The sequence below is a fragment of the Lissotriton helveticus genome, chromosome 4_1 (genome assembly GCF_964261635.1).
Source record: "Lissotriton helveticus chromosome 4_1, aLisHel1.1, whole genome shotgun sequence".
Lineage (NCBI taxonomy): Eukaryota > Metazoa > Chordata > Amphibia > Caudata > Salamandridae > Lissotriton > Lissotriton helveticus.
In genome coordinates, this window is record NC_136063.1 from 1517201606 (window position 1) to 1517214990 (window position 13385).

At 40.5% G+C, this 13385-nt stretch overlaps 1 protein-coding gene across 5 annotated transcripts in view; it reads right to left on the reverse strand.

Annotated features, from left to right (window-relative positions):
* LOC144829208 (aromatic-L-amino-acid decarboxylase-like) overlaps positions 1-13385 on the reverse strand; it is an 833710-nt gene that overhangs the window by 85928 nt on the left and 734397 nt on the right. For all 5 annotated transcript variants that reach the window (XM_078688114.1, XM_078688115.1, XM_078688113.1 and 2 more), the window contains one exon: positions 6502-6578. In XM_078688114.1, the coding sequence (XP_078544240.1) occupies positions 6502-6578 (77 nt within the window). The remainder of the gene's footprint in view (positions 1-6501; positions 6579-13385) is intronic.

A 13385-nucleotide genomic window follows, 5' to 3' on the forward strand; every position in this document is an offset into this window, starting at 1 on the left:
ACCACAGGTGTGGGGGGTGGGAAGAGGGGGAGGGACAGGAGCCATCACTGGGGGTATGGGGGCAGGAGGGGGAACAGGATCCACCAGGGTGGGCACAGGGGTGGGCATGCGGTATTCTAGTATCATCTTGGTCTCTTCCAGGGTGGGGTTGGGCTCCTTGCCCCCTCCTGGACAAGACAACAAGGTCAGTCTCTCTTTCCAAAATGTTAGTTTTGCCATCCCCCACTGTGATGTACAGTACTTACAGGAGATACTCCAAGAGAACTGATTTAACTGATTGGCCTCCATACTTTGTTAATCAGTGTGGGTGCGATTGTGCCATTTCTTTATTTTATTACATTAAAGACTTCATGTTTGAAGAATTGAGGTTTGTTTACAATTTAGTGACAGTTTATTTATTTATTTTTATTTAATGCATTTTTATAAAGCGCGGACTTTACCCGAAGGTGTCAGAGAACTGTTGCAGGAATAGAACAAACAAAAATAGCCTGAACAGAGTGTACAAGCAAAAGTAAGAATAAATATGACACATTTTACAATGACTAAAGACAGTAATCAAGCTCTGTGCTGTGAAGAGAACCACGTGCTGCCTCGGTGTAATCGGTGTAATGCAGTCTACTACTTTGGGTGTGCTTGGTTGGAAGGATGTTGAATTGCTGTGTGTTTGTGTTGGAAGTGTTTTTGGTGTTGTGCCTAATGACCAAAGTGATACACTTATCTTGACACCTGTAGCATCGTCTGCATGGAAGGATGAGAGAGGTAGCACACCTGAGCATCATATTTGAGTCAGATTAGATGGCTGTGGGAGTGTCAGGGGAGTGTTTTGCTGGCGTGCGTGACAGTGCGTTGCACTTCTCTGTCTTGCTGGTGTGACTTACTAGCTGGGGGTCGTGCAATGAACAAGCAGTATTAATCTCTTTGCCGCCCAAACCCACCCACGATAGATAAGGAATGCTGGACACTTTTTATGTTTGCAGCTTCTAGTCCGAGCTGTAAAAAAATGTTTTAAAAAAAAATCTGTCCTATTTGACTTTGCTCCAAACTTTGTTATGTTGTGACACCCAGAGGATGTGTGGAAACTTCCTCCTCCTTCCTCCGGTTGTAGGATGTTTGGGGCCCGGGGCAGAAAGGGAATGTCTCACACAAATTGCAGAGACATGACGCATTCAGGGCTGTTTGTATCTGAATAGATGCCCCTGCTCCTAAAGCTGCAGCCCCTCCCTCTCGGTCACCTTCAAGCACCTCCTAACAGCTCATCAAGGGCTGGAGGTGTGAGGGGTGGGGGCTGCAGCTTCAAGAGCAGGGGCATCTATTCAGATGCAAACAGCCCTGAATGCGTCATGTCAAGTCAAGAAGGAAGGTGAGTGGAAGCTGTGCCGGCTTTAGGGATGTGCGACCGTGCCCGGTTAAAATTACGGACAAATGGCGTCTGTTAAAGAATCCTTCACGGACAACGGACAGACGGCCGAAATTACGGACTGTCCGTGAAATTTACGGACAGTTGGTCACCCTAATCCTCCCACACCACTCTTCCGGTCACTCTACACCCTCTCCCACTTCTTGCAACCTAGCAGTGCAATTTAACACAAGTGTGTCGCTTAGTTAGTTCTTTAGATCCACCACTGCTGTCTGGCCACATGTCTGAGTGGCTCAGTGTTAGGAAAATACTCCTTCCAGATGCACATGCCCCTTTATTAACGCGTTGCAATAAGTAAACGGTTCAGTTTTAGAGGCTGATAATTGGGACTTTCACCTCGTATAATAAGTTTATTAGCTTTGCTCTCAGGACTCTCTTTAACCTGACCTGTCACTGACACAGCAGCAGGCCGCTCAGCTAGTATTGGACGGCACTCAGTGGTTCACACGTTCTGTGCCCGACACCTCTTCAAGGTTCTGATCTTTCTCCTTCCTTGGAGAGCCCTCATGTCTTATCTCCAGCAGCCCTACCTTTAAGTGAAACCCACTTACTTTACTTGGAAACGTTCACGACTGAACCTCCCGCTCCCCCCACCACCATCACCCCTGAAACCGAGACAAAGCAGAGACTGCAAGCTTTGGGGCTGCTCGCCCGCTTGATCAGGGCTACTTCCGCAGTAGATACTCACTTTGGTATTAATAGCCAAGTTTTGCAGACTGTGTATTTTAAACTATCTGTTCTTTCTGCATTAAGTGAGAGATCATGTGGCGTAACGACCAGAGCTGTTGTCTTTGAAACTGGAGAACCAGGTTCGAGTCTCTGCATCGGATCAAAGCACTTAATCTCCCCAGCCTAAAAATGTATCTGACTTTGTGTAATTTAATTTGTGCTTATGTAAAGCCCTGGAAATTCACGTACAAACAAAGGAGACCACAAACAGCACTGAAAATGTAATGCACTAGGTCTCGCATTCAAACCAGTTTGAGCTATTGGCATTGTGAATGACAATGTATTTTATATATGTTTTGGGTTTTAAAACGTAAATAAAAGGCATTGCCATTTACAATATTAACAGGTTAAACTTTCGTAAATGCGAGACCAATTGCATTGCAAATGCTTGTTGCTAAAGGACTCGCCCTTAGTGGACTTTAATTTGATTCCTTTTATGCTTTATGCTTTAGAACCTTGGATGCTTTTAGAGAAATTAAACATCATTCTGCCTTTAATGGTGGTAGGTATCTGTAACCTTGTATCTATTGACTATTCTGAGCCATCATCTTTGGATTTGAATTTCTGACTCATTGTGTAGTCTTGTACTACAGGCTGTAATATGCCTGACTGAAACGATTAGGAGATTACTTATCTGGATGGATTTCAGATCATTAATACACTAACCAAACTATCTAAATTATCTGAGACTAATAATGTGTCCTGATGTTCTGTCATTGAACTGTGCCATTTTTTACATACATTTAAATGCGTTGTAGGGAGAATCAGTGAATCTTTTCAGAGTATCAAGTTCTGCTTCATTTTTTATTCTGTGTTGCTGTAGCAGAGCTCCTAGTGTGCATAATTTTAGTTAGACAACTTCTTTAGGAGGTTTGATTTCCCATTGCGATACTTTATTTCTATTGCATGGTCCTGCGAGTGGGTATTTGAACCTGATCTTGAACTTGTGAGTTGGTCACCAATTAATGGTCCTCAGGATGGCTACAATTGTGTTTTGGACACCCTACTTCCCACCACTCCTATTGCTGGAGAAAGAGCCATCAGAGGAACATTCCTTTCTGTGGTAAGGGTAATGCTTTGATCCGTCTTACTGTAGAGGGCCCAGTACAGTTAGAGGGATACATTAACTATGTAGTGGAAGTAAGAGATAACAATGTGAACTATTATAACGCTTCTGTTGGATCACTAGTATCCAGTGATGGTTTCCTGATCACAGCTATATTCCCTTTCCTTGATTATTGTAAATAAATTGGAGACTGAACAAATGTATTCAATGCTTGAATGGGGTATGTGGTTGAGCTTTCACTCTAAAAAACTCATGGCTGCTCAGATGGCACGCTTTGGGCCCCTCATGGAACTCATGAAAATACATACTTGTGATGACAGATAAAAGAAAACTGAGAAAGGAACTTTCCCTTTGCCAGTAAAACCATCCACTTTTATTTCATCAGAAGGAAGAGAAGGGGAATTGACTGGACATGTTGGGAGGTAAGCACTACTAAATCTGGACACTAGGCTCAAAGTACAGCACAGCACGGTCAAAGAATAAAAAAACGCTGATATGCTGTTATCAAACATTTGTTGCTCCATCTACTATAATATTAATGAAGTGTTTCCAAATGCGGTGGTGTAGATGGCTCTAGAATTTTTTAACATCCTCAATGACAGATAGGTGGCCTTTCATCCCATCCAGGGCACAGAAGCCATTGGGTTTTATCTTTGTGGGTGTTCTTAGGTGGGGATGGTCAAGAACAATGTGAATACTCTGATCTTGTTTCTTATTAGCTGTATAAGTCATGTTTGACACTATCAACACTTACCTAGGAGGTATTCTTTTAAATTAGGTGGCCTGATTTTAGTTTTTCTTAATGAAGCCACAAACACTCACTCTGGGTTCCTTTAAGCCTCAGAGATTGAACAGCATGTGTTGGGTGCTACCAGGGTCTGTTCTCTTGCTAGGTTTGTTTAATATTTATGTGGCATTTAGTGCAACTTTCATTTGCTTGTGGCTTACAGTTCGTCCCCAAAGTTGATGATACTTCTTTGGACATAACGCTGTGACCTTTATCTGTGTATACTGGAAATCAAGGTGAGATTGTGTGATTAGTGGCTAAAGCTTACTGTCGATAAGACAAAACATTTTGTAGCAGGCAAGAGTGCAGGCCTCTGAAATCCTACATGCAGGCCCACAGAGAAAAAAAAACAAATCCATTTAGCTCAAAAGTAGACAAAGTCAATGAAGTTAAAATCGATTTAGAACTGTTACTGGGTGATTATATCTCAGGAAATGTCCCCCCCTGTACTTATCGAATTAAAAAGCTTTGAAGGCTCCTACACTATCTCACAGCTGATATGTCCTCATTTAGGATGTTTGCATCAAATGAATGCAAGCTTGACGAATGTGGAGCTCTTTATTTTGCCATTAACAAACACAAATCCCTATGGAATCCTCCTTCATATTTTGCATAATAAGGCAACTATTATTAAGTTATCTACCCCCCAAATTTAGTATCCGCCATTAATAAAGAGTTTTACTGTTCATACCAGAATATCCTTAGAGGTTTTCTGCCTAATGTACTTTTCACCTATGCAAAATCTTATTCCTTCCTGCACTCCGACTAGTCAGAAATGTGAGTAATCAGTTCATACACTCCTCATATTCAATTGAACTAAAATATGTAAAATCAGGAAGGTCAAGATTCACAGATGCTCTTCTCTGCCTTAGCACCCACTCTTCCGCGTACAATTACTTTTTCCATTAATGAAATCCACATTTTTTACATCCTGGAAAGAACACTAAAGATCATTCTTTTTGGCCATAGTCCTACCTGTTATTGTTTCCCTTCCCTACGGCCAAGTGTGATAACAATTGTTACACTTGCCTCCCCTTCAATAGAGATACGAGATACTGATACGGTGAATATGTGCTATTCAAGTGATCCATAAAATGACATAGCGTAACATGGATAAGTAATTTTTCCAATTCCCATTTGGATGTATTTCCTATGACTTTATTTAACTAAAATGGTGAGGGTTCAGCCAAGGATCAAGTTGCTTTTTCTATTGCTTTTTGTAAGGCTGGAATCAAGCCCAATATTCCTAAACAAGCTATTGTTTTCCCCTTTTATTATCTGCTGGCCTTAATCCAGAGAAAGTTATGCACCACAGACAAAGACTCTCTCCTATTTTTTTTTTATAAATAATGGGCCTTGAATCCACTGCCCAACTCAAGCATTACTTAGAAAAGTAAGAAAGCACCTTTTGCTTTGATTTGGGGATTGCCCATTTTATGGAACTGAGAGAGCTGCATTCATTCGGCTGGATCTGTTTGTTAGCAGCTTTCAATACCATTGACCTTACAAACCTCCTTCGATGCATAGTCTATGCCAGTTCCTGATCGCTCTACTTTGGGTTCTAATGAAACTGTTGAGGGTGCTGGCCCCACCAGAACTGGATGCAGTGGGATTGTCATGAGCAGAATGGTGATTACACAGAGGTCGTGCACTTGAGTACAGCTGACTCAGCACTCTCCTATTATAGTGACAGGTATATTTTAGCAAAGCACCCACAACCGTGAAGTCATTTAGGAATCTGCGTGTAATCTTTGACAGTGGTCACACCTTAAAACCTCCGGTCAATGCTGTGGTGGCGCTGGCACACTCACCTGTCCAAGCCATATTTATGGCTCAGCAACAATTTGATCTGTATGTGTATGTGTGTGTATACTTTAAAATGTCAGAGAAATGCTGTGCAGGCCCCAAACTGTTCCACATTTTTACCTCAATATCCCTGTGACATTCTTTTTATATTTTGCAGGGGGCTAAAAAAGCTAAACCCCAAAAAGAGAATTCATCCCAAAGTATGATGTGGACAGTGATTGTGGGCCCATCCCCCTCCTACCTGGCAGAGTTAGAGCAATTCAAACAGACATTTGAAAATCTCACATAAGACTCTTCAGAGTCTTGGTGGCAAATACTTCATAGTTGTGTGTGCACTTTTATGGAATGGTTTTCAGAAACAGCTCGAATGTATTGCAGTTTTTCATGTTTCTGAAATGCATGCTGATGTATGTGTTGAGAAGTATCTCATGACACTTTCGGTATTTAAGTTGGGTTTTCTTTTATTGAATGACCCTGGGATGGATTTCCAGATTTTATGTTCTTTTTATTTGATGTCCTATGTTTTTTTCCTGTAAGGTTTCGTATTTTTCGATTCGTATGGAATAGGTTCGGTTTGTTTAGCATTTCTACCTCCTTGAAACTTTTATGTCATTATTTGTGCTCGACAAATGGTAAAAACAAAAATGGATTGTATCTGGATGAACTGACACGATTTCACAAAATGTAAATAATTACCGCATTCTTGGTGATTATGTTGGAGGTAGACTGGATTCAGTTTGAAAGCGTCGGTTAAATCTGTTCTCTCCTTGACCCTGAGAAAGCAAGACCACAAATGTGTTAATAGTTAATCAGTGTTGAAGCACAACATATACAACAGTAACTAATGACCAGAATAACTAGTTTATTGTACTTATATTCTATACATGTTTATTCTTTGAATGATGTACTTTTATGTATATCTTTTGATAGACGAATACAGACTAAATGACGAACGAACTAGTTTATGCTAAAGCTATTATTTCATGTTAAGGGAGGATGAAAATACTAAGGCTATTGTGTCTTTCCTACAGTATTAAGATTCTGCCCAGAATTAAATCCTTAGAGAAGTAAGTCTCACCATATTCAGCACAGGTAGGTCCTCCTGTTAATTGGGATGGTGGGACGATGGCAGCACAATGACAGAGATCAGAGTTGTCACAGAGTTACCACCAGGCTTATGTCCAGGACGCTAGGTGGCCCTTCTTGGTTGCCTAATGATACATGTAGAGGCAGCCAGCAGCAATTGTTGGCATACCAGGTAAGGAAATCACTGGGATTTCTCGTAACTTCACTCTACAATGAGGGCTCACTTTACACCTTCCCAGGCTTGGGGAAATGCCCAGTGGAAACGCCAATGATTCTTCCTGACCTGAAGAGGAAGGCAAGGAGAATATCTGTCAGCTGGCAGCTTGAGGTGGCTTCTCATATCTCTTCCACACTCATTGGCCACCATGTCGAAAATCAGTTTGTTTTTAAAGCTGACTGATTCAACATGGAAGTTTGTTGGTGGCACGACATGACCAGCAGCACATTTTTGTTTAGAGGGTATCTGCTTTCTCCCACTAAATTTAAAGTGGAGCCATTATTAGATCTATGCTTGGCATAACTAAAAGAAGATGGATGCTACATCAACTACAACATTATTCAATTTCCAGTTTCTTGGCAGTTGTCTAGTGGTCAGTGTAATAAAGATAACATTTTAACCCCTTCGCTGCGGCGGCAATTCCGCCGCAGCGCTAGGGGGGCGGAGGGGCCGAGCTGCGCTCGCATGCTTGTGACGGAGCCGCTCCGTCACGAGCCGCGGTTGAGCTGTGCTCATGACGGAGCGGTTCCGTCATGGCCCCGCCCGCTCAATGGAACGTCCAGCGCAGGCGCGCCGAGCGGGCCATGACGGAACCGCTCCGTCATGAGCACAGCTCAACCGATGCTCATGACGGAGCGGCTCCGTCATGAGCATGGGAGGGGTTAAAAAAATCACCATTTGCTAATTGTATCCCAAAGATTGCAGAAAAAATATCCTGTTTCCTGTTTGCAAATATGTATTTTTATCAAGTGCCAATATCTGAGAAAACTACCTAGGTACTCATTACAGGTACCACACAATCCTGGGTGGTAAGTGTGCACCCATCAAAATACTAATGCCATGAGTTGTGTTATTTAGTGGCTGTGCAATTATGGGACCAATCTGTGTTTTATACCTGGAACTCGGGTAATGCTGTACTCCTCTCTGTTTTTCCTTGAATCAGAGTAGTTAAAAATGTGAATGTGTGACTCTAATTCTAGACCAGCATGAACTATTTGCTAAACCGTGAATCACCCGCCATTGGATAGTTGTAGTTAGGTCACCTGTTCCATAGCAAAAGCGATGTTTGTGTTACTAATAACTTTGGCCCCTTTTGATGTATATCTAAGAATCTTTCCAAAAAGGTTCATGGACAGTGAATTAATTTCTTTGCTGTTAAGGTGCTTTCTTAATACAGATGAGTAAGTGCGGGCACTTCATGTGTTCGGAGCTGGGCAGCAAGCTGGAGACAGTGTGTGCCACAGTTTTACAGACATACATGAAAACTTTGTGAAAATGTAATCTGTTTTCAGACAAAACTTTAACAATTTGCAACAGAACTTTTCACAACATCAAACGGTTTGAAAAATGGCTATGTTACAGACAAGTGAATGATACTGAGAATGGGCGCGAGCAGAGGAGGGCCTCAATAATTTATCCAGAAAGAGACATCTTGTATGAGCCCAGCAGTGTGATTAGTCATGGAGAAGGGGTCCCAGCCTGTTTCTAGGTCCCATGGGATATACACGGCCTGAAGCGAAACAAGAGGAAGGGGGAAGAGAAGGAGGGAGAAAGAACACATTACCTACTGGCGGTCGCCAGTAGGTATATATAGTTAGGATTTTTTCCCTATGGGATTTTTGAAAATTCTATGTCTAATAACTTTGGCGTTTGTGGACGGAATTGGCTGAAATTTTCAGGAAAATGGCACATTTTGTTTCTGAGCAGCCCCTGGAAATTTGGGGAGGTTTTGTCAAGGGGGGGCCGAGAAAAAAGGGGGGTCCCAAAACGTGTTTTTAACATTGAGTTTTCCATAGGGCGGTTGGCCTCACTTTTAGCCCGAACGGCTGAATGGATTTCCACGAAACTTGGCAAAATTGTAGGGACTGGTAGCCCGATGTGCCTTTGCTAGGTCTCAATATATGTGCTTCAGTGGATTTTGAGAAATTAACGTTAAAAAAAAGATATATATCTGTAACAGCGGACCGGGCAGCGCTCCGGTTCGCGGACTTGACGCGTAACGGACCTTCGCGTAGCGAAGCTGATTGGCTCTCCGGTGTCTGTCAACATTCTAAACAGTCCGGAGCGGCCGCCATCTTGTCTCTCGGTAGGATTGAGAGACAAGAGGAGGCCAAAACAAAGGGGGAAATGACCATAAGGGGGCATAGTAGATCATCCCTGACCCCCTAGGTTTAATGTGGAGGCTTTAAAAGGGCCCCGCGGGGCAAAAAAAAAAAAAAAAAATGTTTTGTTTTTTTGCGTGGGTAGCGCCCGGTTCGCGAACCGGGAAGCGTTCTGGGCAGCGTACTATAAGGAAAAAAGAATGATAGACTTTTCAAATACTGTATGTTAATTGATTGTTGGTTTTGTTGATTATTTTTTAATTTTTTTATTTTTTAAGCAATTATTTATTATTGTAATTGTGTTTCAAAATTTAAAAACATTTCTAACATTTCACTAGTTTATGAATTACATATAAAAATGATTAAAGACTGAAATAATTTTTTAATATTACATATAATTTTATTTTTTGGATTGTTTTTCAAAATTTAATAGAATGTCTAACATTTGACTGTCAGATATGTCCTCTTGTTGAGTGAACATAACTTCCCACATTTGACCGTCATCATAATGAAGTAAATGATCCACAGATTCTACACATTGAACTAATTCATGGTCCCGTGATTCATCCATGAAATCTGAGTCATCATTGTCCTCAATATCTTTTTCTGTGTTGTTCTTCAGAACAATTTCGAAGGAAATATTCTGCTCACCTTCCATTTTATTGCTGTAATTTGCATAAAAAATAAATATATCAGTAGAGATAGGGCACTGTTGGGTTTAAGTTTAGACAGGTACTTGTGAGTTTATAACAGAGAAGTAATCTATGGGCACTGTATGGTTTCAGGCGTGAAGTAGTACTATTAAAAAGTGCCTGTGAAGAAGCCTAAGTAAATTCATAATTATACCACAGAAACCTAAATCAAACCATAATTATAATAAAGAAGCTTTTCTCAATGTCTAACTCTTACAGAGGGATAGTATATAACTATCTGAAAATGTTTTCAAATTTATAAAATAATATCTCACCTTCTAAAAACAAGTTTAAGTTGTGAGTGAAAATGATCTTGCAATGTAGTTCAGGAAGTAGTAGTCAAAATGGATGTGTTTCTCTCTCTTCCTTTATATATATTCAGGTACATAACCAATCAAATGTCAGGTAAAAAAAGTAGAAAATGAAAGTAACATTTTAATTGGTTGTCAATTCCAACACTTCAGATGTGTTTTGTGAAGTAATTTACCTCAGGGTATTTAGAGAGGTCTACAGGCTAAATGGTTAAATGGAATTTCAATCAAATTTGTGAAAATGGTAGGGATTGGTATGTAGTATGAGCTAATCTATATTTGGTGAAATTGTCTCCCGTCGCTTTTCTGTAAACTACTTTCCCACCTTTTTTGACGGTGCGCTTCCCAGGGAGCGACCCGGTACGCGAACTGGCGAACGCCCCGGTACGCGAACCTTAAGCGTTACGGGAGTCCACCATTTTGTGTTTTGGTCGAATTAAGATACAAGATGGAGGGCAAATAATGTTCAGAATGGGTAGAAGGGGGCACAGTAGACTTATCTTGACCCCCTAGGTTTTCTGAGGGTGGCTGAGGAGGGCCATATGTGCGAAAAAAACCCATTTTTTTTTAAATTTAGCGAGGTTAGCTCCCGGTTCGCGTACCGGGTAGCGCCCCAGGGAGCGTACTTTGGTGAAAATTAGTGAAAAAAGTTAGAGTAAAATAATAATTGTGAGTGATCAGATGTAGGGTAGCTCTGAGAAGAGCTTTTGGGTTTATGGTACATTTAGGTACTTATAAGTAGGTACCAATGCACAGTCTTAAATTCAGAATGAAAATTCTGTTGCCCTCATCTGAGAAGTGAACTCCATCTCCTCTGTAGATATCTTGCATGTAGTAACGCAAGTTATTGTTGTACACGGAGCCCATTCCATGGTCTCTCATGTAAGCTGAAACAGATTTGTTTACATGCTTCCTCGACTTCTCAATTTGTGGACAAAATTGGTTTGACCACCTCCATTTCTGTCTTTGGCATATATTTGAATATACCAAGGCAGTCTGAGGAAAAAGTGCCATTAATTGCTCAAAGGTGTCCTTTAAAAGCATTTCCAGACCTACCCCAGTCAAAGTGCCCAAATCATTACCTCCACAGTGCACAATTAACAGGTCAGGTTTTGGCAAATGCATAAAGGTTTTCACCAATGGTATCAATTGGTGACATTTTAATCCTCTGTGGCCAAACCACTTAATTTCCACATCTTGTAAATTGAGGTTAGGTAAATTCCTGTTCTCAGCATACCTCTGAGCCCAATAGATGTAACTATGTCCAACAATCCAGACAGAAAACATGGTGAGAGAAGGTTCTCCTGCAGTCAGATGAAGTGTGGCAATGAAATGGCAGTTGAAAAAATAAGAGTTTAAAATGAAAAAAACTGTGGAGTTTCTATGTTAATGAAGCAGTAACAGTGATTGGTGGATTTTGATTGCTGAAAACAGAAAGTTAGGGTGCATGGATGAGTTCTTTGAAAGATGTATTTTGAGTGGTCAAGAAAAAATCATTAAATGAAAGAATGCATTGGATATGCAGGTGCACTGAGAGTTCAGAGTTCAATTGCAACATTGTTGTGTGAACTTGCAAACACCAGAGGTCTTCCAAGAGGTGGTTGCTATGCAAAAAAAGCAGAGAGGGCAGAGGGGGGAAGGGTTTTGATTTGAAAAAAAGTGAGGGAAGAGTTTTGATTGGGTGACATGAGAGATATGTGTGAAGAATTACAGCATTTCTGTGCTTTTGATAGCTGCAGACTCTGGAGTGCATACCTTTTGCTATGCTGAAGACAAATTGGTGTGTTTCTGAGACTGTTTTGAAACTCAAAGTATTTGCTAAGGTGAGAAAAGATTTCTTTAATTTAGATAGAGAATAGTGTGCTTTAAGGAGAAAATTATGAAGAAAGTTGTGTTTTTCAAATGTTGCTTTGTCTCAAGTGTTTTACAAATAGATTTTGTTTCTTTGAGAAATTGTAATTGGAGAAAATGTGAAGTATTAGTACTGACAGGGTTTTTTTGTGCATAGGACCTGTGGAGTATTTTCAAATTATGACTTGAAAATCGTTTTTGAGGAAAAGGAATGGTTATAATATTTATGACAAGGACATAATGGTGTATGCTTCTTCATAAGGCAATTGAGTGTCTCTGATGTTATTTTTCCCATTTTAATGTAAGACCTTTCCCTGTGGAGCAAATTGCTTGTAAATATGCTCCCACCTGTGCATGGCAAATTTAGATTTTGAATGTTTGCGTTACATAGCCATGTTAAAAGTGACACAAACATGCTGCAAAGGCAATCAAAAAACGCTTTTATGTGTCTTAAGGACATTTTAAGTCATTTCCCCATGTGCAGTGTTTTCAAATTATGACTTGAAAATCGTTTTTGAGGAAAAGGAATGGTTATAATATTTATGACAAGGACATAATGGTGTATGCTTCTTTATAAGGCAATTGAGTGTCTCTGATGTTATTTTTCCCATTTTAATGTAAGACCTTTCCCTGTGGAGCAAATTCCTTGTAAATATGGTCCCACATGTGCATGGTAAATTTAGATTTTGACGGTTTGAGTTACATAGCCATGTTAAAAGTGACCCAAAAAAGTTGCAAAGGCTTTAAAAAAACACTTTCATGTGTCTTAAGGACATTTTAAGTCATTTCCCCGTGGGCAGTGTTTTCAAATTATGACTTGAAAATCGTTTTTGAGGTAAAGGAATGTTGTTAAAATTTATGTGCGCCATATGCCCCCAAATTTCTTTTTCAGGGGTGCAGCAGGGTGTTCTTGAGACACCCCTGCACCTTTGGAAAAATTCCTAATTTGCGATGAGCTAATTGCTAATCGCAAATTGCACCTTCATTCCTATGGGCCTCCTGGCCCATGGAAATGAATGGGTAATTTGCAATTAGCAATTTGCTCATCGCAAATTAGGAATGGTAAAGAATCGCTATTTATTCCTTAAAATTCGCTATTTAGGAAATGCAAAATAGTTTGATGATACATATGGCGGTTCATCTCTAACAAGAGAAGAAGCTTAGGGATACATTTATGATGACTGGTGCAATGAAGTGGACATCACTTACTTCATTGGTAGACCTTTACATGTATTATCTCCTCTGTATTCTTCATCAAGCGTAACTTTCATCTGCAATCCTGAGTAGGCCTCACCTTAAACAAACCTCTGGATAGGCCACA